This window comes from Peromyscus leucopus, chromosome 18, assembly GCF_004664715.2.
Source record: "Peromyscus leucopus breed LL Stock chromosome 18, UCI_PerLeu_2.1, whole genome shotgun sequence".
NCBI classification, from domain to species: domain Eukaryota; kingdom Metazoa; phylum Chordata; class Mammalia; order Rodentia; family Cricetidae; genus Peromyscus; species Peromyscus leucopus.
Window position 1 is genome coordinate 12,951,641 of NC_051078.1, and position 24,588 is coordinate 12,976,228.

The window sequence follows — 24,588 nt, forward strand, 5'->3', positions numbered from 1 at the left end:
TCTCCATGTGTTTATTTGGGAGCTGGGTGGCGGGCCCCCCAAAGAGCAAAGAATAAAAAAAAATACAAGCCAACTACAGAGGGAGGTTTAGATGTCTTTTGTTGTTGTTATCTTCTATGTTTCCTACTCTATTACAGGGATTTAAACCCAGTCTACATGTGGTGGATTGCAGAGAGAGCTCCCAATCTAATAGCCCTCTTTAAATAAATAAATAAATAAATAAATAAATAAATAAATAAATAAATAAATAAATAAAAAAGACCATAAGTGCTTATCTGCATGAGGCAAGAGTTTACTTTACCATAAACAGGACCTCAGGCCACTATGTATCTTCTAGGAAAAGAAAAAGTTCTGTCTACGGGCGCTTCTCACTATGATCTGTTCTGCAGATGAGGTTCACTATGACCTGTCCTGCAGATGAGGTTCACTATGACCTGTCCTACAGATGAGGTTAGGGGAGAACTAATATACTTCCAATAATGATATCTGGGGTATAACTGAAAACTGTGGGGACCTGGACTGCAGGAATGGGTAAGCACAAAGCAGTCCCACCCTGGGAACTGGTCCTGGGGTGCTCGGGACAATCGGACCACCTCTTCCGTTGCCTAGGAGACGCCTTCTCTGGATACTGGGCTGAGAAACTTGAGGAGGATTAAGTGACCCTCCACCAGTCTCTCCCACCATTGGTTTTGCTTTACAGATGGGAACAGAAGCCTTCCTCAGGGTCCTTCCTGGCTTGCCTCCTGGACAGATGGAGCAAGTCAAACCCCCAAAAGCTTAGGAAGAAAACTTAGGCTTTTCCTCAACCCATGAAGCCTTCCTGTAACCAAGAGGGAAAGTCCTTATGTCCAAATTTTCTTCTGCTCGCAAGACCACCCAGAATGTGCTAAAAACTGCAGGATGAATATATAGACTCCAACAAACGCTGATGTCAAATTTAAAAAACATCATGTCCTTAAAACCTTTTGAGCATACAAAATGAATCCCTGAGGATGTATTCTGACCTCTGAGAATTTCAAAAGCCTTAGAGCTCTGAAAAGCCCTTGCTCTCTGCCTCAAAGGAAAGAAAAAAAAATCAAGTACCCCCCTTTTTGTAGGGGGACTGTAAAAAAAAACCTTTTAAGTTTTCGGGCTGTCTGCCTCCATTTGCAAACACACACACACACTGAGTACAGGTTTTCAAGAAGTTGGTCACCCTCAGTCTAGTCAGGAAGGGGATCGCAAGTTAGACACTGGTAAAGGCAGAAACCTCTGTCAGTTTGATCATGAGTGCATACCGTCATGCACCCATGGCCTTATCAAGTTTAAAGAAACCACAGGATAGCCTTTTAAAATAAACGCTCCCTTATAGCACTCTAAAAGAAAACAGAATGCTGTGTCTCTTGTGAATTCCCTTCTCCAAAGCAAGACCCTGCTGATAAGACTCACTGGGAAACTCCATGCCGGCGCTGAGGAGGACAGCACTCAACATGAGTTTCCTGTCTAGCATAAGCCACAGATTTCAGTGTTACAGAGAAGCAATTGTGTTATAGTGGTGAATTTCCTGTGCTGTTTAAACTCACCGAAGCTGGCTCTGGCTCTGACATGGGATTTAGGTCTTCCACTTCCAACTCAAGCACGTTGTCTTAAAACAGCCTCAAAACCCCTGTCCTGTGTCAATCTGGCCCCTGGCTCTGCGGTAAGAAAAGGAGAACAAGACACCCCAAGGGTAAAGGCATTGTGCCCCTAAGGACAGCAAGCAAACTGTTACTATTTCCAGCACACTATTGTTTTTCTCATGATATAGAAATGTCTATGGTTAAAAAAAAAAAAATGGCAAACGGGCTGCTCATCCATGGAGAGGAGTTTCTGCCTAGAAGCCCCTCAGCCAGTAACTGATGTAATAGTTCCAACAGGGTTTCTTTAGCTGGTTGCTAGGGAAGCTTGGAAAAGTAGATCTGCTGCTTCTCTTTATCTGCAATCAAAACCAAAGCATGGCTGGAGTAGATCATTCCGCAGACTGTACAAGCTATACCATGTAAAATAAATTATTTCTCAATCTTTGAGACTTAGGGGAGTCAGCAATTCTTGTATTGGGTCCCACCAGAAACCCTTGATAGATTTCCAGGTGGTACTAGAAGGGGAGAAAATGTCTTTCCTAGCCATGGGCTGTACACAATGCTAGTTAAAACAAAGGGGGTGAATGTCTTCTACCATCTAAAGCTATGATGACAAGATAAACATGTAAGGATTTGGGGCTCTATGTGTGTGTTTTCTTTTCTGCCTTTTCTTATTTGCAGAAGGTATTCCTTCAGGAAAAGATCATTTCGATAATGTGCCCAAACTCTTTCTAAAATGTGACATTTTTCTAACTCTAGAGTTTTGTGAGACCACAAGTTGTCCCCCCCCCTCCCCCCCGGCAAAAAAAGATGTAAAAGTCCAATTAAGGGGTGGTGGTGCTTGAGACTTATAATAAAGTCTGGTAATTAATATATGTATATTATATATGTAATCAATATATGTATATTAATCATACATATTAATTATAATTAACACACAATTAATTAATTAATATAAATATATTAATTAATATATGTATAGTCAATATATATATATATGTAATCTTAACTTTTTTATTCTATATATGTAGTTTGGATTCAATGTTACCTTTTGAAGAGCCTTTGCACAGCACCATATCCCAGGCTGAGCAACTGTCATCTTCATGCGCTCAGTTGTGCCTACTTGCTGACCCTAAGTGTTCCTCCACAGCAGGACGAGATGGGTACGGTCACTGGATCCCTGCCAGAGTGTCCACCACACTCCTTCCAGCTAGCATGCCTTTCTGCCTGGGTTACACATGGCCTGATGGTATTGGGAAGAATTAAGATATATAGGCTAAGCCGGGTGGTGGTGGCGTACACCTTTAATCCCAGCACTCGGGAGGCAGAGGCCAAGTGCTGGCATTAAAAGTGTGCACCACCAATGCCAGGCAAAGTGTTTTTAGTAAAAAAGAAAAGACTTGTGTATAAAGATTAAAATGTCTAGATTTTTTTCCAAAATAGAAAAAAGCTAAAAAGCTTATATATATATATATATATATATATATATATATATATATATATATATATATATATATATAAAAGGCTAAGGAAAAGGGGCTCCACCTGTGTGGTTATGGGAACGCCATCATCAGTCCCTTTCCAGTGTGGCTCCTCCTGTAAGGGCACTGCCTGTCACAATCCTCACCTATGCTCTCTCTAGGGAAGCCTCATAGTCTCCTAGGGTGAGCTTTGGTAAAACCAGACCTTTGTCTTGCCGTTGAGACTTACTCCACCCTACCTTTGATTCTCACCACAGATGGTATGTTTATTTGTTGGTACCACTATGCCTCATGGTATTAAAACAAAACAAAATAGATGTTGGCATGTAAAAAGGAAAAAAAAATTGAGACAGGGTTTCTCTGTGTAGCCCTGGCTATCCTGGAACTCCCTGAGTAGACCAGGCTGGACTTGAACTCACAGAGACCTGCCTGCCTCTGCCTCCCAAGTGCTGGCATTAAAAGTGTGCACCACCAATGCCAGGCAAAGTGTTTTTAGTAAAAAAGAAAAGACTTGTGTATAAAGATTAAAATGTCTAGATTTTTTTTTCCAAAATAGAAAAAAGCTAAAAAGCTTATGCCAGGTATGAGGGCCTCCATAAGGTATTTACAGTGTGTGAAACATGAGACTTAAATAGGTACTGGCTTTAAAAATGTGTCTAATCAAAGTTTACTTTAAAGTGTCTAATTTCTGCTCAAGCTTTACCTAAATGTTATACATTAGTTTAAAATACCAACTGGGTTCAACCAACTCTCTGAGTGTTCAATAACTGCACTTGGAGGCTTATCCTGATGTGGTCAGAGGACTAAATGGGAGAAAGAATACTTTCATCCCTGCCCTCTTAGGTCAACCAAGTCCCGGAGGATCCTGGGGCATCTCTCAACATGTCCTGTAACCGTGGGAAGTCATCTGTTCTCTCGTTGAGTGAGCCCATGGAGCTGCCACTGGGTGGACTCTAACCAGTGCCCAGTCTACAAAGGAGAGAGTCAATACAGAGGAAATATCTCCTTCACACTTCCACGTGAAGCAATGGTTAACAAGGGCCTCGACCCATCCTCACTTAGATGGACTCACTGGGAAGAAGAGAACAGAGGAGCCAGAGGTTCCTCCCAAGCCCACGACCTCTGAGGACCAGATCTTCAGCTGGATTGACACTGAAAAGAAAGGGATTGTTTTTGGCCACCTACGTGGTCTTCAACAGCCAGTAGGAAAGTATAGCCAGGGTTAAAATGATCAGTATATTTCTTTATCAGTCCAAGGACAGGAGTGCTCAGACATTATACTTAACCATCTAAGATGTTATTTGAACAACTATTTCTCACTAACAAATCCCTTCTTGATTAAAAAAAAAATGTATTTTATCTACTACGAAGCACTCTTTTTCTAGAAGAGTAATGTGTAATGTGACCTGAACCCTAACTGTCCATGTTCATTCCCTGATTAAAGGAGGCTGCCAGATACTCTGTGTCAAACTCACACACTTGGGAAAATTATTCAGGTATACCTGAGTGGTACCTCTGGGAAATTGCTGGGCAATCCTATAAAAATTTCTCTTTTAGATGATCAATTAGATATTGATGTCTGGTTGTGACCTCAGTGAGTGGAATCTGGGTTTCACTCAGGTCTGGCCCCTAGTGTTCACTGCCACTGGACATTGTGTCCGGTACCTGGGCAGAGGCATTATAGCTAGGGGGCTATGGCCAACAAGACAATTATTTTAACTGATTTCTCTTACAGAATTTCTAGCCATTTGCTCCACATGCAGGAGTCTGATCTAACAAACAGCCAATTGTGCAGTCACCTTTTGACCTATCAAACAAAACTTATGGCAATCTAGATATAAGGACTATGGTGATATTTTATTTGTGCTGAAATGTGATTTTACTTGTATGTTAATAAATAAAGTTGCCTGGAGATCAGGCCATTAAGCAGAAGTCCGGCGGTGGTAGCACACACCCTTAATCCGATCACATGGCAGGCAGAGTCTCTGTGTGGTCAAGGACACAGCCAAGAGTGGTGACATGAGCCTTTAATCCCAGTACCAACCATAGAGACCTGGAGGTCTGTATAGACAGGCAGTGATGAGGAAGTCATGTGGTTGGGTTTAGAGCCAATGAGAAGGCAGAACAGAAAGGCAATAAAAAGACAAGTCAGATAGGAAGAAGCTCTCTGGGGGAAGCTGCTGCTGGTGGTAAGCTAAAGCTAGTCGTGGCTCTTGCTCTGATCTCTTTGGCTATTAACTCTGTATTTGGCTCCGTGTTTATTTACTAAGACTGTTTAGAATTTTGTCTGCATTTGATGCCCAACGTGGGGTGCCAGATGTAACATGAATCCTAAAAGGTCTTATTAATGAAAACAAACCTGGAGCCAGGTATTGGGGTGAATGCTCAAAGATCAGAGAAACATAACAGGCCACAGCTAACCTAACCTTGCCAACTTCTGAGCCGATCCTGTTTCCTCAAGCCTCTGAGTCCTCATCCAGAATGAATCTCAGCTGAATTGCTGCTAAAGCCTAAAAGCTTACCCAGGCTCTAGTTCCTGGTTTTCACACCTTATATGCCTTTCTGCTTCCTGCCATCACTTCCTGGGATTAAAGGCATGTGTCACCATGCCTGGCTGTTTCCAGTGTGGCTTTGAACTCATCCAGATCTCTGCCTCCAGAATGCTAGGATTAAAGGTGTATGTGCCACCATTTTCTGGCCTCTATGTCTATCTAGTGGCTGTTCTGTTCTCTGACCCCAGATAAGTTTATTAGGGTGCACAATATTTTGAAGAACACAATATCACCACAAAGGATCATTTCTCCAACCTTATTCTTCTACAAAGTTCTGGTGCATGATTCAGCCAGCTATGTGATTACACACCCCCTTATTAAATAGGACTTACGTTAGTCAAAATGTCCAAGAGTTTTGCTCACTATCTTCGTCTCTTAATGTTCCCCCTGAGTTTGTAATGGTGGAGACCCTGAGGTCAACTTCTGAACTTACACTGGCCAGGGAGAAGTCTCAAGCTCTTAAGCCAAACCAGTTGCCTCCTGCTGTGGGATGGTCTGTATGTCAAATTGCTCTGATTGGTCAATAAATAAAACACTGATTGGCCAGTGGCCAGGCAGGAAGTAGGTGGGACAAGGAGAGAGGAGAATTCTGGGAAGTGGAAGGCTGAGGCAGGGAGGCACTGTCAGCCGCACCCTTGACAAGCAGCATGTGAAGATGCCGGTAAGCCACCAGCCACGTGGCAAGGTATAGATTTATGGAAATGGATTAATTTAAGCTATAAGAACAGTTAGCAAGAAGTCTGCCACGGCCACACAGTTTGTAAGCAATATAAGTCTCTGTGTTTACTTGGTTGGGTCTGAGCGGCTGTGGGACTGGCGGGTGACAAAGATTTGTCCTGACTGTGGGCCAGGCAGGAAAACTCAAGCTACAGCCTCCCTCAGCGTCATCATGTGGTGGAGAGCAGTGGAAAAGAAATCAGCAGGCTTGCTAGCCTGTGACAAAGCCTGCCAAGAGTTCTCCGGATGGTTTCTTGCCTGTTCTTTTCCTCTACTAAGGGCAGACCTGCCACCTATGTTTTCCGAGCTATGCTCTCAGTGGATATTGTAGAAGTGCTAAGAGCCTCACTCTTTGGAGGTTACAGAACGCTACCTCCCTCACATAACCATAAGTTCAAGGACCCGTGCTGCCATTGCAGGGTGGCCTTGCATCCCGGATCTTTGCCATCTGTTAAGTTTTATCGCGGCTCCTTAGATTGGCCCTCCTCTTAGGACTCTGGCTGCTGCCCCTTCTCTATGACCATCTTTGGCAGCTTGGAAGCAGTTAGAGCTGCCCCCCCCCCGACCTTTAACAGTTAGGGTGACCTCTGAGAGGAGAAAATGAGTGAGACAGCAGTTAGACAGATTCCCTGATAGACAGGCAGACAGGGACAGGGGCCACGACTAGGTAATAAAGGTGGGCAACTTCCAAGATGGCTGGCTTCTTCCTCATTCTCCCCACCTGAAACAAAAGCTAGCAGCTTAAAACAAAGGCCGTATGGGCTTTCTTCAAACCAACTAACTCCAAATTAGGGGATGAAGCCCTTTCGAAGACTTAAAACAAGACAAAACAAACAAGTAAAACAGCCCTCCAGGAGAGGCTTCGCTTTGGCTCCCCCAAATCCCCACTCTGGTTTGTAGAGGGTCTTATGTCTCCGTGTGCCTAGTGTATGTGTTCCCTCACCCCTAATAAAGACCATTTTGACCTCCAAAATATAGTTTTCTAATGTATGAATGGTGCTGTGTGTCTGATTTCAATTTCCACTTGACTAAGGAGTAGACTGTCCCATGCAAGCAGCTAGACACCTCCAAGAGCTGGAGGAGAGAGGGAGAGAGGAGTAAGATGGGCTAAAGTGAACATCTGAATAGCTCAGGAGTGAGGGTGGAGCGCAGTGGGAGATGGCTTGCCTGCATATGTGGAGACCTGAAGAAAAAGGCAACCTTAACTGACCATGACACTATCATTGTTCAAAATATCTTAGGAGTGTTGTAGAAAGGGAGGGGAGACCATCTTCTGTTACATGGATGCATACATATTTGGGCTGAGGGTATAGCTCTGTGTTAGAACGGGGATCCAGAATCCAGAACAAAACTGTGGATTTGATCCCCAGGACCAAGGAAAGGAGGAAAGAAAAGAAGTTAAAGCATTTTGTGTCGCTTGCTAAGTTTGTGACAGCTTCCTCAACCTTCCTAAACAGTTTGTACTGATATTAAAGCTCAGTTAGAAGTTGAAGTAAACAATTTCTAGTTCAATTAAAGTGAATTTCACAAGTACATTGTTGCATAGACATGAGTGCAAACACTTTATGGAACCTCAGATGCAAAGATCACAATGCAGAAATGAAATCTTGAAAACAGGAAACAAAAATGGGAAGATTTCAGATCTCTGCAAACAAGACTAGATTTCATAACGTGTTTGAAAATTTACTCAGAGATTGCACTATAATTTCCCAATTGTATTTCTTCATGTGGAATGTCCAGTCATTGTGTAAATTCAGAAGAAGATTTTATACCATAGCAAAAGTAGGAAGGAAACACCTGTTTACAATGTACAAAGAGGAAGACTTTCAGCCAAAGTTCTTTTTGTTTTGGTCCTGAAAGCTTAGGATAACAGAAACAACGGAGAACTGAGAAAGTGTTCATAAAGAAAGGCCTACATAACTAATCAGTTTATCAGCAGCTGGCATGTCTATTCATAAATGCTCTGCAGATTCTTAGTAGCATTCCCTGACATTAGACAGACATCTTAAAAGAAAACTCACATCTTAATTTAAAATTTGTTTTAGACTTTTTTTTGTCATTTTATGTGTGGAGGTGCTTTGCCTACACATATGTCTGTGCACCGTGTGCATACCTTAGAGGTCAGAACAGTGTGTCAGATTCCCTGGGACTGGAGTCACAGACACTTGTGAACCACCCTGTGGGTGCTGGGAGTTGATTGAACTCTGGTCCTATGCAAGAGAAGCAATTGCTCTTAACCACAGAGCCAACTCTTCAGCCTGAAAACTCATGTTTAATATATGATATATGTATATATACACATATATATCTTAAGTATATATATAATGCAGAATGGTGTCAGAGACAGAAATCAATAAAGGGATAGCTAGACACCTTACAGTGTGTAGGGTGAGAACTGGGGTAGATAGATGGACACCTTACAGTGTGTAGGGTGAGAACTGGGGTGGATGGATGGACACCTTACAGTGAGTCAAGGGTTAGAACTGAGTCCCAAAAGACTTCATTCTCCTTTCAGTTCTATTTTACAAGGTACTGTGGTGCATACAAAAGAGGAATGAAATTACCTGAATCTAAACCCAAGCCACTTACTGCACTTCTTTGGATAAGATACTTTACCCATACAGCACACCTATTATTCATCTGTAAAATGGATTATTCAAGCATATGACTTCTGTGACAATTTTAAAGCTTAAATGATTGCCCCTTTGAACATTTGATAAGCATAAGTGGCCATTATTCCTTTTCATTTATAACCACACAGTCTAGATAGTGACCAACTCTTGACTGTACACTCTCAGAAATATCTCCTGTTGTTGCCTCTTACTCCCACCCACAACCCAATATACTCTGGCACCCAGATACGGCAGACCTACAACAGCTCTCTTGGAGTCGGATCTAACATGGTTTTTAGGAGAGATTTTGAGCCTGTTACTCTCCAGGCTAATATTCATAAATAGTTTCTGCTTGTCTTTGGGGTTAAGCTGTAGATCCCAGGGCTTGAGAGATTAAGCACATAGGTCTGGCCCCATCCTTCCGTCTCTTCTTTCTTGCTCTTCAATACTGTTCTGCCTTCGATGTCCTCCACAGCCTTCTCTCGCCACGGTTTTCTTATTTCTCCTTTAGAATTTGTTTTTATTTTATGTGTATGAATGCATTGCCTGCATGTATATATGTGCAGCATGTGTGTGCCTGGTGCACACAGAGACCAGAATAGGGCTAAGAGTTACAGAGGGTTGTGAGCCTCCATGTGGGTGGTAGGAATCAAACCCTGGTCCTCTGCAGGAACAACCATATTCTTAACATCTGAGCCATCTCTTCAGTCCTTCCTCTGGTCTTTTTTATCATGCCCCTTCAGTCCCACTCTACCTAAATTTCCACACCTCTCTCATTGGGACACCGGTCATGGAGGTCTCAGATGGAATCTCCCCCACTGGATTATCACTGTCTATTCCCAAACAGACACTGTGCCCAACTGTTTGTACAATTCACACTTGAAAGCTGTTTTCAGTCACCACGACATTCCTCTATAAACTCTATGAAGGCCAAAACTTCCTTGTTCCTGAGGAACAAGTAAATGGCCCGCATAGGCAATTGGAGTTGCTAGCTAAACACCTGGGAACCAACACTGTCCACTGAGGGTGTTGGATTAAAAACATGCAAAGACACCCAATATTGAAAGCTGCTAAAAGTTAGTTAAGGGCTTAAAGCCAAGGATACTTTTCGTGAAACTGGTTTCACATTTCAAACATATCCACGGAAGTGTCGTAACATTCAGTGTCTCTTGTACAAAAATGTTTTTACTTTTCAAACTGGTGTTGGTGACTCCTCCTGATGTGTATGCCGCCTTCTCCCCGCCTTTCCATACAGCCTCCTTTCACAATACTGACCACTCACCCTCAGCTCCCTCAGTACCCTGCATGACTTTCACTCTTTTAGGACTAGTAAGAAAGAAAGTCGAAAGCAGAAAATGCAATAAAAACACTTGAAATGCTGCTGAAGAGACCAGAGAAGGGCATTGCATTCCAATGGCATGTAGGTGAACTTCAGACCGCTAGCTCCTTTCCACAGCAGAGTGGGCAAGGCAGAGCATAGGAAATGAGAAAATGGACAGAGACGAGTGAGTGTGCAGCAGTAGCAGTGAATTCTCCAGAGGCTTGGGGGTCAGGGCACAGCAGGATCTTACTAGGCTACTGCTCTTCTTCAAGCTAACTGTTCAAGCAACCTGCTTCCACACAACTTCTGCGTCTTGCTCAACACTGTAGCTCGGTATTAGCAGTGCTGTATAACCAATTCCTGTTGTTTGGTCCTCTAGAATATGTTGTATAATGTAATTCCTTCTAACAATAAACCTGACTCAAAAGGCAACACCAACCAGATGACGGCCAGCATTAAATGTCAGTGATGTCAGGAGTCTGCATCAGGGGACCCAGCTCTCCAGCATCCTCATCTAATTTTCAGTGAGAGCAGTTTCACTTGCAATCATTGATGACTAGAAAGCCAGAAAGTGATCATTAATCTTTTAATAAAAATACACACATCTGAATTTGGTGCACCCAAATTATGTGGCATTTCCTATCAACCCATGTAACTCATGATGCCATTTAAGTGCCATATGTGGGCTGGGGTCAAGTGTTGCTGAGGCAGGTAGCAAATCTGACCCAGACAGGGTAGGGGTGCTGGGTCACAAGCTATTGTCCAGCTAGATGAACTACAGTGGAGAAAGGACCTGTTAGCATCTTTTTTTCCCCTTGGGTGAGCAGAAGGGGCTGTCCCACCACCCCACCCCTGTATCTTAGCATCCTTGCTTCCACAACACAGGTGAGGGTAGGTCCTCTGTACTCCTGAGCCAAAACTCCATGGGGGTAGCATCACAGCGGCTCACCCATGGTCTCTTGAGGTCCTCAGCAGCTACCGGATGTAGCCCTGCAGCGTCGTTTCCACTCTTGGACAAATGCGTACCAAAGACTGCTTTCAGCATCACAGCTGATCTTGATTGACCACATCAAGGATTTTCAAAGGCTGTTTCCTTTCATGTAGTTCCCCCCCCCTATGTCCTTATGTAGTGGCCAAAATAAATTTTAATTATTTACTACTAGTACAAAATAGGATTGAGGAAATAGTGTCACAAGAAACTCAAAATACCTAGGATTGCCCATACAGTATTGGGAACCTTTAGTCATGGGGGAAAAAGCCATTTGCAGAAAAAGTTTATTCATGGGATTCCTAGGTGCTATCTCCCTTCCAGTTTCAAATTTCATTCTAAATATGATCTGATTTATAATTTATATTTTGTTTTCTGATTATTTCTTTATTACAGCATCTTTGTTCCATGCATGTGATATTTTCTCTGATCTCCGAAGCGTTCATTGTAATTCCTATTTTATTTTGTGTTGAGTTGTTTCCTCTTCTAGTGGTTCTCAACCTTCCTAATGCTTCGACCCTTTAATACAGTTGTGATGACCCCCAACCATAACATTATTTTGTTGCTACTTCATAACTGTCATTTTGTGACTGTTATGGATTGTAATGCAAATATCTGATATGCAACCCCTGCCTCCCCAGAGGGTTCTCAGGTTGAGAAATGCTGGTTAGTCCCTCTTCTCTGTTTTGCTTTTTCAGGCATTGGCTTTCATCCAGTGTCTGGTGAGCTTTGGTTGACAGTGAACAGTCTTAAGCTCCAAGGAGCTGAACGGACAGTCTGTAACCAGAGGGTGCCCACCAGAGGGATTGAGTAGTATCTGCTGCTTCATCGTGGGTCTGAATGTTAGCCACAGCAGGTCTTTGGTCCTCCTTCAGATCCTACAGGCTCTTGCCTGGGAGACAAATGTGTCAGGCAGAGATCAAGGTGCCCAGAACTCAGAAAGGGCTGATTCAAAGTAAGGGGCTTTGTGGCTCACATGTGATCCTAGGACATATGGGGCTGAGGTAGGATCATCATTGTGTACCTAAGGTGAACTGTGTAGCGAGTTCCAGGATAGCTTGGACTAGAGTGAGGACTTATGTCAATCACATCAAAGGAAGTGGCTGGGAGAATGGCTTGGGGCTTAGAATGTAGACTTCTATTTAATTTACCCATTTAACTTACTCTGCCTTTTTTTCTTGTGACTTACACCCCTCCTCTTTTTTCTACTTCTTTCCTTTTTCTTTCTAAGTGCTTGGGTTAAAAAAATACCTCACTAATTAGACTCCCAGTGCTCCACCAGGGGCCCAGCCGTGGATGTCTGCATTCAGATTCCTCAGTCCTTGGACGGGGTTTATGGCACCACTATCTGGGTGTCTGGCCATCCCATCACCAGAGTAGGTCCTTGACATGGAGGAGGTGGGAATGGGGGTGGGCTGGGGGAGGGGTGGGCGAGAGGGGGAGAACAGGGGAATCTGTGGCTATCATGTTGAACTGAATGGTGTTGTAAAATAATAATAATAATAATAAAAAGAATCCTCTTTTAAAAAAAATACCTCACGAGGACCAGGCAGCATGGTACCACCAGCCTACATCTTAGACCCACAGCTGTATAGTGTAGTGGATGATGGCCTAGTTCAGAGTCTATAGATCATCATCTCAAAGAATGACTATCTCTGCAGACGGAAGGGTCAACAACCTGTTCTCCTGTCTGGGGGTTTAACTGCTCTACACAGAGACTCCCAACCAGCCTTGCTACTCACAGACAGCCATACAGTGTAGCTTCTACTCACCTAGTATTTTCTAGGTTGTAGGTCAAGAGCCAGCTTGATTTTCCTTGACTTCCCTCTCTGCACCCTTAGGTGTCAGCCCCCCTGTCTCCTAGACTACCATCTTTCTATTTATCTTGATCACAAAGTTGTTGTGCTGTTTCTCATCTGTCCTCTTACCTTCCCTACTTCCCTTGCCCTTGTTGGCTTCCCTACTTAAAATATTTATCTATTTTTTTTTTTTTGAGACAGGGTTTCTCTGTGTAGCTTTGCGCCTTTCTTGAAACTCACTCTGTAGCCCAGGCTGGCCTCAAACTCACAGAGATCCACCTGCCTCTGCCTCCCAAGTGCTGGGATCAAAGGCGTGCACCACCACCACCGCCCAGCTATTTATCTATTTTTATGCCTATGAATGTTTTGCCTGCATGTGTGCCGTGTGCCACGTGTGTGTCTGGTGTTGTGGAGACCAGAAGAAGGTGTCAGACCCCCTGCACTGGAGTTCCAGATGGTTGTGAGTCACTATGTGGATGCTGGGAACTGGACCTGGGTCCTCTGCAAGAACAGTCAATGCTTTCAACTGATGAGCCATCTCTCCAGCCCCTTCATTTGGTTTTTGAGAACATGTCTCACTGTGGTTCTCTGGCTGCTCTCCAACTCCTGTACTCTAATAAACTCCCACCTCAGCTTCTGGGATGTGTGGTAGAAAAGCAGTTGGCTACATCTGACATACGCATTAAAGAATCTTTAGTCAATATGTTAATAGAATTTGCAAGGGAGTAGAGTCGGTACTGAGTGCCCAGCCCTCTGCCCACAGGACATTCTTTAGAAACATTATAAATTGTGACAAATCCTTGTCTTTTACAGTTGGCTTGCATTTTAGACATTAGTCAAAAGTTGGAGAGAGCCTTCATGGGTCCCCCTTCTAGGCCTGAAGCCCTCTGACTTGCCATGAAGGGTTAATTTTCTTCTGCTTTTGGCCACAAGGAAGTTGAATAGGTTGTGGATCAAGAATAAGCAGAAGGAAGTTGTGCTGGGTGTTGTGGAAATTCCCATGAGACAGAGGCAAGAGGGTCCCTACAAACTCTCAGTCAACCAGGACCACCCAACACGGTCTTCTCAAATGACAAAACAAAACAAAAACTAACAAATTAAAAAAGAAAGTAAGTAAATAATACTTCATTACAATATGACACAAATCTGGGAAATATCACCCCTTTTCTTAAGATGGCAAAATTCATGAAACTTACAAAATAAAACATGTAATATAAAGCAGATTTCTCTGGAAACAAATCCTGCCTAGAAATTATACCAATTTGATGTTATATTTTTAAATCCCTTGCTCATCCTATTATCTTGAGGGAATAATATAATGAGATTAAATCTTGTCACTGTCCATATCTCTTGCCCCAGGATAAATAATTTAGGACATCTATAGCACCACTTCCCTTTCTAATAGACACATTAGATCAGTGCATTCACTTCAGCTTAGGGTGACAAACAAGTACTGGGGGGCTATCTGCATGTCCAGCACAGTAACTGCCACTGATGGAAATTAGCGTGACTTTTTGTGTGACATAGAATCTGTGCTCCAGTATAAACCCAGGGTCTGATGCTTTTGCTTTCTCATAGTGTCTTTTTAAAGGATGCCCACAGGGACTGGCAAGGTAGCTCAGTAGTTGAGAGCAATTGTTCTTCCAGAGTACCCAGGTTCAGTTCCCAGCACTCACATGGTAGCCTGTAACTGGGAACTGTAACTTCACTGAAACTCTACTACATCTGATATCCTTTTCTGGTCTCCATCTAAGATCAGGCATACATAGGGTACACAGCCATGTATGCAGGCAATAATGACTATGCACATAAAATAAAAATAATAAACATTGAAAAATTCCATTTGTTGTCTTCTCTGTATCAGCAAATGAAAACTTAATTTGAAAAATACCCACAGCCTCCTAAGAGGATCACCTTAAAAAGTTGCACATAGTTAGAGTTATATGTTTGGTTCAGTTTAAGTTTTAAAGTCCTATTGCTTATGGTGATCCTTTATGTTTTAACATGGAAAGGAGAGGCTGTGGAAATCCAGCTCCAACCTTTTGAAGTATTCTTAGGAGGAGGAGAGAGGAATGAGAAAATATTAGATAAAAAGATAGGCCTAGCCAGTGAGAAGAAAGACAGAAACACAGGATAGCTCTGGGAGGGCCTGGATCAATACCCAACAGACTTGTGGCTTTATTCAGAAGGGCTTTTTATAACAATGTCAAAGGGCAGGGCAAAAGACCCCCCCTTGCAAGACCAAAGCACACCATACAGCCAAGTGTAGACCCTTCCAAACACCTGGTAACCATGCCCATGATCAAATCATCCCATTATGGAACCTTGCTGGGTAAAGCAAGCTCACATTCTCTGACCCCAAGTAAGTTCTCACTAGGAAACTTTTGTGGATCTCTACAGCCTCCACCTTCTTAATATTTTAAAGGGCTTCTCAGAACACTCAGATGGACTGTATCTGTCTTAGGTCGCCCCCTTCACCAAACAGCCTTACCCGTCAATGAGATACATTTTCCACTAAGTTTACTGTCTTAGGTTGACAGCTAACAAGAAACACTCACCTGTTTCTAACTACCAGCCTCTGGCAAGGAAAGGTACAGAGCCTAACTCCATGCAACTCTGAATCAGGTTCCCACTAAGAGCTTGCAAGTAGCTGGAACAACCACAGCAATACTCCTGCTCCCATGGCTGCCACACCTCTTTGTAATGCCACAGTCATAACCATCCCCTGATTACATGAAGACCCAATATCTGAGCAAAGTTGAATATAATCAGAGATGTTTCCCTTCTTTCTAAAAGGTCTCAAAGCAGCTTGACAAGCATGCTCTGGGAGGCTTTTGCACTATGGTAATTATGGGTGACTTTTCCATTCTGATAAATGACACTCCAGGTGAATCTAATCCTGCCACTACAGAAGGGAGAGGTGCACCCTTCTGAGAAGGGGAGATCTGAAGAGCCTCCAGTTTTTGAGAAAGGGAAATCACTAAATATCTCAAGGGCTTCAGCTCCTCCCTTGTCTCATCCCAAGACTTCTGTTCCTTAAACTCAGCTTCATGGCCAGGAGGGGACTGACCATGATTGAATGATTTTGCAAAAGCATCCACATTTAGCAGTTCCTCTGGTGGAAATGGAGGGTTTTGCTTCATCTGTGTCCACCTCAGGGAAAACTTCCCACCCCGACTGCTGCTCAGGACTCAGATCCAAACTGTCCCGAATAAGTGCTCACAGGCCAAAAGCTTCCACTGGGATATTTTCAGGCCCATGCTCTCACAACGTTGTTGAATTTCTACTCCAATTCTCCCCCATGAGTCTGCGTCCAGGGTCCCATAGTCGAGAAACCAAGGAAACAGCTCCTCTACACACTCTAAAAACGTCTGTCCTTGTTGCTGTTCCACCTTAACTCCCCTAGCTTTCAAACAATCTACAAGTGAATATACAAACAACTTCCCTGCTCCATATTGGCTTCTCTCTCTCAGACTGCTAAGTCTGCAGTGGCTGCTTGGTCCTGGATGATGCTTTCTGCATGCCAGGTCTGGGAAATTCTACTCCTACCCTAAGTTTCACAATATCCCTACACATAAACCCTATGTTTTTCGAACCTCACAAACACGTCTATGACTTACTTATACTACCATTTTCAGACCTAATTTAGTAGATAGATAGAGACTGAGAGAGAAAGAGAGAAACAGAGACAGAGAGATACTGGCTTCAGCTTAACTTTAACCACTCTGCTTTATATTTACAATTTTACTCCCGAAGAATAGAATACCACTGCCTCAACGTAATTCATTACCAGGCATGCCCTCCTGATCTGTGGTGCCTCCTGTTCTGGTGCCATCTGTTGGAGTTCAGCTCCCGCCTTTTGAAGGGCTCTTAGGAGGAGGAGAGAAGAATGAGAAAATATTAGATAGAAAGAGAGACCTAGACGATGAGAAGAAAGACAGAAACACAGGATAGCTTTGCGAGGGCCTGGGTCAATAAATATTGGCCTTTTCCATTTATTCAAGAGGGATTTTATAACATGCCAGGGAGTGGGACAAGATCAAAGCACACCATACTGCCAAGTGTAGCCCCTTCCAAACACCTGGTAACCACATCTGTGGTAAAATCATCCCATTCTGCAGCCCGGCTGGGTAAAGCAAGCTCAGATTCTCAGACCCTGAGTAAGTGCTCACTAGGAAACCTCTGTGGGTCTCTACAAGAAGGAAAGCATGACTGTAAAAGGAGCTAGGAATGATGTCCACAGGCGACTCACTGATAATAGAAATACAAATAGAACAGTAGCAATGAAAACACTCTAGAGGAGACACTGCCTAAACAATGTGATACCATGGGACCCAGCCTTCTAGAGAGCAAGGACATGCAGCGGGTCCAATTGGGGGAAACACACATGAAGTGATTCAATTAAAAATCAATGCAAAATGGTGGATGCACACAGAACAATTTGATATGAAGGAGTGTGGGTGAAAAGTAGTTGCTGGTTTTAACTGTAAATATTAATTGTGTTTTTTCTTTTAGTTGTTAAACTTCACAATAAAATGAAAAAAAAAAAAACCCTTCCAGAAAGAGAACTCTCTCTCCATTCTTAATGATCCACATCTTTAAAATAAGTACTGTACACTTACTGCTGGACCACCAGAACATCTCTCATCAAACTTGTGGAAAAAGAAGGACAAATGTAGAAATCAGAACAGCAGGAACTTCCTCCTTTACACACAGCTCAAAGACTGGAGGCCACACCTGCCAGAGAAAGAAGGAACTTGGAGGATGCTTAAATAGGAGGCTTGCTTTCTCTAGTCAGCCTGCAGCAGATCCAGCTTCCAGGTCAACATGAAGGCTCTCCTCACCCTGGGGCTCCTCCTGCTTTCTGTCACTGTCCAGGCCAAGGTCTATGAACGCTGTGAGTTCGCCAGAACTCTGAAAAGCCATGGAATGGATGGCTACTTGGGAATCAGCCTGGCAAATTGTAAGTCTCTTGTTCTTGACGCCTCTAGATAATCTCTCTTTGTAGAACAGGTACAAGGAAGCAATGAGTGAGCAGAGAGGGAGCTGGAGTCAATAGTTTTTAGAATTCCTGCCTGTTTGACTGGTTTGATTAAAAACATCAGTGTTCATCTTTTTCATCAGAGATGCTTTGGTGATGGCATGGGAGGGGACATCTTCCCAGGCTAAGGCAATAGGACCTGAGGTGTTCATGGAGAGTCATTAGGTTTTCCAGTTGTTTCAGACTCAATAGCCCACAGGGGGTGAGAAAAGATGGGAGGACTCACTCATTCAGAACTTGAGTTCTGAGAGCCTGGGGTGACTGGGATGTGTCTTCATTTCTCTAACCATGGATGGACCTTTTGAGAAAAAAAAATTTCAAACTTTCTGAACTTCTGATGCAGGGCAGAGGGATCCTATTTCCCCCTAGTTGCTGCTTCAGTGAGGTCTTAACCTGAGTATGAAATGATTTGGCACTCTTCTTCACTGTGGGAAGGCTTTTTGTTCTGGGCAAAGGAAGACATGGATGAGGCAAAGTTGTTCATGGCTTACTATGTCCTTGTAACTAGTGTGTTTTTCAGATTGGATTAAGGCTGTTACTACTCAATAACTAATTGTCCATGAAGAACGAATGAGCAGACAGATGTATGTGTGGATGATAGATGGATGAACAGTGGGGTGGGGTGGGTGGATGGATGGGTGGATGGATGGATGGGTGGATAGATAGATGGATGGATGGATAGATGGATGGATGGATGGATTTGCAGAATAGCTTTTCCTGTTCTAATGTTCTCACTTTCAATATTCTTATCAGCCATTTGTGATCGTACGCACTCCTGGAATCTAAGCAATGGGACGCTGAGGCAGGAGATTGCATGTTGTGTGCCAAACTAGGATATTTAGTGACACAGAGAAGAAGAAAGATTTCTCATGTACACATTCACCTTGGGTATAAGAACATCTCTCTGAGGAAATACTTATTTTCCTAAAAAGGACATCTTTTATTAGCATATGTATTTGATATTAATTTGCAAAATCCACCTAACTACTATTTGTGTTTCTATTTTAGGCAGAGGTATGTCGAGAATAGACGAATAGACGGGGGTGGGAATAGCAATGGAAGAAACAGCTATTTTATTTTGGGGAGTAGGGAGCAGGATCTCACTGTATAACACTGTCTAGCCTGGAACTTGCTGTGTAGACCAGGCTGATCTCAAACCCACACAGATTCACTAGCCTCGGCCTACAGACTGCTGGGAATAAAAGTGAGCACCACTGTGACCAGTTCATCTATTTTAGCATTAAAAAAAACCTTATCCTGTTTATTCTCAGTGCAAATTGATTTGTCCTCAAAGAGATTTGAGCACCTGAAAATTACTTGCTGACTAGGTACATCAATTCCTCCTACTGGAAAGGCAGAGGAAAGAGGATCACTTGAGACCAGAGACTACACTGGGCAATGTAGCCAGACTCAGGCTGAACTAGTGTTAGCATATTTGATAAGTTAATTATATGGTTATACTTATAACATAAATCACTTGTAAATAAGTCAAGATCAAAGAGCTAATTTGGTTTCTAATATTAATCATTTGCGGTTGCTGCTTATTGATGAATATCCTTTTTCTTTGTAGGGGTGTGTTTGGCTCAGCATGAGAGCAGCTATAACACACGGGCTATAAACTACAACCCTGGGGACCAAAGCACCGACTATGGGATATTTCAGATCAATAGCCGATACTGGTGTAATGATGGCAAAACCCCGAGAGCAGTGAATGCCTGTGGGATCCCCTGCAGTGGTAAGACAAGGCTGGTTAGAGGGATAGCAAACAACCCCTGCTCTTATGTGCAAGAGCTGAGATTCTGTGCAGGAGGCATCACTGAAGGAAGCGTCAGGAACCTGTGGAGACTGTCTGGACTATTAGAAAGTCATTGTTATTCACATCAAATTTACCCAAGGAAGACATCAGGCTTAGGGCATAGCTTGGTGATAGAATGCCCTGCCTACCAATCAGAGGGCTCTTGGTTCCACCTCCAAAATCACTGAATGAATACTCAGTGTATACAGAGGCTGGCCAGGTAGCTCAGACAGAAGAGTTCGCTAAGTGAAGGTTTGACCCTCAGCACCCACATAACAGCTGAGTTTGGTGACACGCATTTGTAAGACCAGCACTGGCGAATCTGAGACAGCAGATCCATGGGGCTCACTGGCCAATCAGATAGGCTGATCTGTAAGCCAGTTCCGATGGCAGACCCTGCATCAAAAACAATGTGGACTGCTTCTAGGGAACAGCTCCCAGGGTGTCCTGTGATTTCTACATACACACACATATCTGTGCAGGTGTCCTGGTGCACATACCAGCACACACAGACACTAACATTAAATTAATAGAAAATTTAAAAAAAATAAAGAGCTTGGTATCATCAAATGTTGATGGGATTTTTTAAACCTATATTCAAATGCATTCACCCATACACAGACACTTAATTAAAATGAATAAAAATAAATATTTGTAAGAAGTTGTCATTTTATGACATGAAAGTTTCTGGAATATGTACTAGTTAATTAATTATAAGTAGCCTTATTGGTGTTTTATCCTGGAGACTTCCATTCTAGCTGTTTACTTACGGGTAGTTATTGAAATTATTGTAGTGTCATTTTTGATAGAATGAATTTTGTTATAAAGCTTAACATATACAAATGAAGATACTACTATAATGATATAGATATACTAAAAAGATATATAATAAAGACCATATGACAAGGTACCACTAAGTCACTGGAATTTTGTCCAACTGGCTTCTATGTGTATGTGTTGATTTACTCTTTGTGTGGAGGGTTTTAGAGTGAGTTACTAATGTCAAGTGCTGTTGTTAAACTCCTTAGCTTGTGTGTCCAAACGATCTAGTTCTTAGATTGAAATTTCCTGATCTAACAAAATAACACAGATTCGTGTATTTGAGATGAAACTTATTTTTAACAAGAAACAAACAAACAAGGTTCACATCAGGATTGTGGTCTGGGATGGGAGAACTTGTGCTCACCCGGGGAGAGAAGTAATATGTAATTTTTAGTGCATGAATTTAATTCGTCAATGGTGTTCTATTTTTCCAGTGTGGGAATTGAACCCAAGACTTGCTACATTTTCGTCAAGCACTCTAAACAGTGAACTATTAATTCCTACTCGGTTACACTTGGTTGTTAAAATTTTCAGGAGAAAATTGATTGTGGAACATTCTTTGTAGCTTACTTAGCCTATCTTTCAAAGCGTTTTGTACACTCATCTGCTACCATTGAAAGGTATTAGAAACTACAAGCAAAGAGGAACATCACTCCCAATTTGAGTGCTCAGAGAGTTGATGTAACTGGAAACCTTTGGAAAATACTCTTCTAGACTGTGAATCTATGCTATAGGTCCATATAAAGTTATAGCATCCACATATGTACTCACATAAAAACATGTACAGATTCTACATTTCTTTACATAAATGAAATTGTACTTGCACAGAATCATGATATGGTTATTACTCAAAACTACATCCATAGCAACAAATAATTGCCAGAATTCTCATTTTAAAGACTGAACAAATTTGCAGCAATATTTTGTCTGCTGAAAATACCATTCTTTAGTCTTGAGTCTTAAAGCACCTGGCTGCTTCCTTTTTCAAGATTATAAATTGCTAGGAAGACCTTTATTCACACAAGGCTTGTGCATTGTTTTCTTTCAAGTATTCATTTATCTTTATGTGTGTGGGTGTTCTGCCTGCAGGGAGATTTGTGTACCACATGCATGCCTTCTACCTGTGGAAGCCAGAAGAGGGCTTCATCTGGAACTGGAGTTACAGACAGTTGAGAGCTGTAATGTGGGTTCTGGGAATCAAGTCCTTTGAAAGAGCATCCAGTGCTCTTAGCCACTGAGCCATCTGTCCAGCACCTGTTTTATTTTAGGATAAATTTCCACTGGTAGACCCTGGTGACAGTTCTGGCTTGTTCTATTTTCCAGTGTGAGAACAAAGAGGAACTTCCCTCATGGTAGCTGACAGTCCCACAGCCTCCAGTGACCCCTCATGACTTCATTGTGTTCTTTACTTTTTATCAGTGCTGGAATCGTAAGAACACTCTACACTCAAGTATATCCCAACCCCCCAGGGACTTTATAAATGAGAAATAAAATGACTTACACCATGTCACCTGCATAGAATCAAGAGAGGCTGTCTCCAATAATCACAGATGCAGGGACACTTGCAAAATAATTTCTTGTATGCACTGCTCAGCATCACAGAAGAAAGCTGGCTGTATCTGAACGGAAAATGGCTTCTGTAACAGTCCTTGTCCTTCCTCACCCCTGTCTTTCAGCTTTGCTCCTGGATGACATCACTCAAGCCATACAATGTGCAAAGAGGGTTGTGAGGGATCCACAAGGCATTAGAGCATGGTATGTTGGAACTCTGGAAGGGGAAATTGCTGGTTCTGTTGATAAGTGTGGTGAGTCTTTCTAAGACCCAAGTGTTATTCTGAGCACTGTGAATGCAACTGGGGCCTTTCACTCCATCATTAGTTTTAGAGAATTTCTCCAGATTCTGAGAATTCCCACACACGACTGCTTCCCTGTTAGGCCACCAGACTATTTGTATCATCAGTTAACTGTTTTGTGTACATGATGTCACAGTGACATTGAGCATGCAGTGCTCTTCCCAGGGTTTGGAGAGGATCAAACAGCCATGTAGACACAGCTCCACCAGTCAGTAGCAGGTTCTAGGTGCAGCTGTACCCTGGGTTTCACACTGGATCTTGGCCCAGAACACAGTCTCCATTAGTGTCGCTGTTACAATAGTTCCCCTCATAAATTTGAGTAATTGTGTGACAGATGAGACAATTTTAACCATTTCCCTTGTGTCTTACTTTCCTCCACAGGGTGGCCTGGAGAAACCGCTGTCAAAACCGAGATCTCACCCAGTACCTTCGCAACTGTAGATTGTAACCACTGTGTGCCTCCACCTCAGCTCACTCTCTTTCTCGCTATAGAAGTAGTTATGGGAAAGATCACATTTCCTTGGTTTCCCCTTTAGACAAGCAGGCTTTTATCAGAAACAGGAGCAACATGGAGACTATTTCCTAAGAGGCTTAATGCTGACTAATGTGTTCACTGTTTTATGGAAAGTCTCCATTATTCGGTTAGTCAATGGGGCAGATGCTGTTGATAGTGATCTAGCATTGAGTGTGACACACGTCTCTGTACATCAGTTCTTCACCTATGAAGTAATTCACATTGAGTTTCATCAGAATTAGTCTTCATCTCCCCACTGTTGGATAGACACACAGCAGATATGTAAGGAGACAGTAGATCTTGGGTAAAATGACAGCTGTGTTAGCTCCCAGGTCTTGTGTTGGCTCAGCACCCAGACAGTAAAGAAGAGCCACTGTGTGGGGCCAGGTGGGATTTAAAGGGAACAGAACTCTGAGTGGATAGAACTGAGACTGCCTCAACTCAGAAACTTGGTGTCATGAAATGTGTGACCTTTCAAAAAAAGAAATATCTTAGTGTTGACCCATTCATAGTGCTTGAAAGTAAATTCTTAACTCATGAGTCTGTCTGTGTTTTAACTCTTGAGAGAATGTTCGATGCCTTAGCTGGCCATGAGGTATTCAGGACAGATTATTGACTGTGCTAGCCTTTAAGTTCCTTAAAGTAGCTTCATGCATACCAACTAGCTCTGAGACACATGAGCTTGTATCAGCAAAACTAACTGCATTGTAAAAAACTACAAATAGCCATTAAATAATTTTCAATGCACAACTTGTCTTTCTTTACTCTCATATGCTGTCTCTGGGGAAATGGTTTATATATTGTGTAAAATCAACATGACACTCTTAATAGGGTCTACATCCTCACCTACACTTAGCCAACACCTACATCCTTACCTAAACATAACTTGTGTCTACATTCTTACCTACACATAGCATGTGCCTATATCCTCATCAGCACATAGCATGTCCCTATCTCCTCACCACCACATAACATGTGCCTGTATCCTTACCAACACATAGCCATTGCCTATATCCTCACCTGCACATAGCATGTCCCTATATCCTCACCAACACATAGCGTGTTCCTCTCTATATCCACACCTACACGTAGCCATTGCCTACACCCTGGTTACATGCAATAACCTGGATATTTCTGGGGTAATATTCAAAAGCCTGCTCACCCATATCCCTTAGCCCTAATAGGCCCTGGACAAGGTAATTCCACACAGTGAAACCTTTAGTCATGTAGACAGAAAGACATTGTTACAGGGACAGCTAGTTCCCCGTGTGTTGTTTTAACATTTTGATGCCATCACTTCCTTTCTATTTGTCTCTCTCACTCTATCTACACTCATTTTTTCCAGGCATTTTAAAATGCACTAGAAACATCGTATTTTATTTTCAAATTCTTTGTTTTCAGCTTCAAAACCTACAGTGTTCTTTTATCCATTTTGTTTCATGTGTATGGATATTTTGCCCCCACACATGTTCACCACATTCATCAGGGCTGCAAA

At 42.6% G+C, this 24,588-nt stretch overlaps 1 protein-coding gene across 1 annotated transcript; it reads left to right on the forward strand.

The window, feature by feature from the left end:
* The first annotated feature begins 17,847 nt into the window (after positions 1 to 17,847).
* On the forward strand, positions 17,848 to 23,843 carry LOC114693317 (lysozyme C-2-like). Its single transcript, XM_028869645.2, has 4 exons — positions 17,848 to 18,031; positions 19,680 to 19,844; positions 22,403 to 22,481; positions 22,961 to 23,843. The coding sequence occupies exons 1-4, from the start codon at positions 17,896 to 17,898 to the stop codon at positions 23,025 to 23,027; spliced, it is 447 nt and encodes a 148-aa protein (XP_028725478.1). The 5' UTR covers positions 17,848 to 17,895; the 3' UTR covers positions 23,028 to 23,843.
* Positions 23,844 to 24,588: the final 745 nt, after the last annotated feature.

Coding starts and splice junctions, on each gene's coding strand:
- LOC114693317 (XM_028869645.2), top strand. CDS start 17,896: ATGAAGGCTCTCCTCACCCTGGGGCTCCTCCTGCTTTCTGTCACTGTC. Junction 18,032..19,679: donor GGGAATCAGCCTGGCAAATT/GTAAGTCTCTTG, acceptor TTTTCTTTGTAG/GGGTGTGTTTGGCTCAGCAT. Junction 19,845..22,402: donor CTGTGGGATCCCCTGCAGTG/GTAAGACAAGGC, acceptor CCTGTCTTTCAG/CTTTGCTCCTGGATGACATC.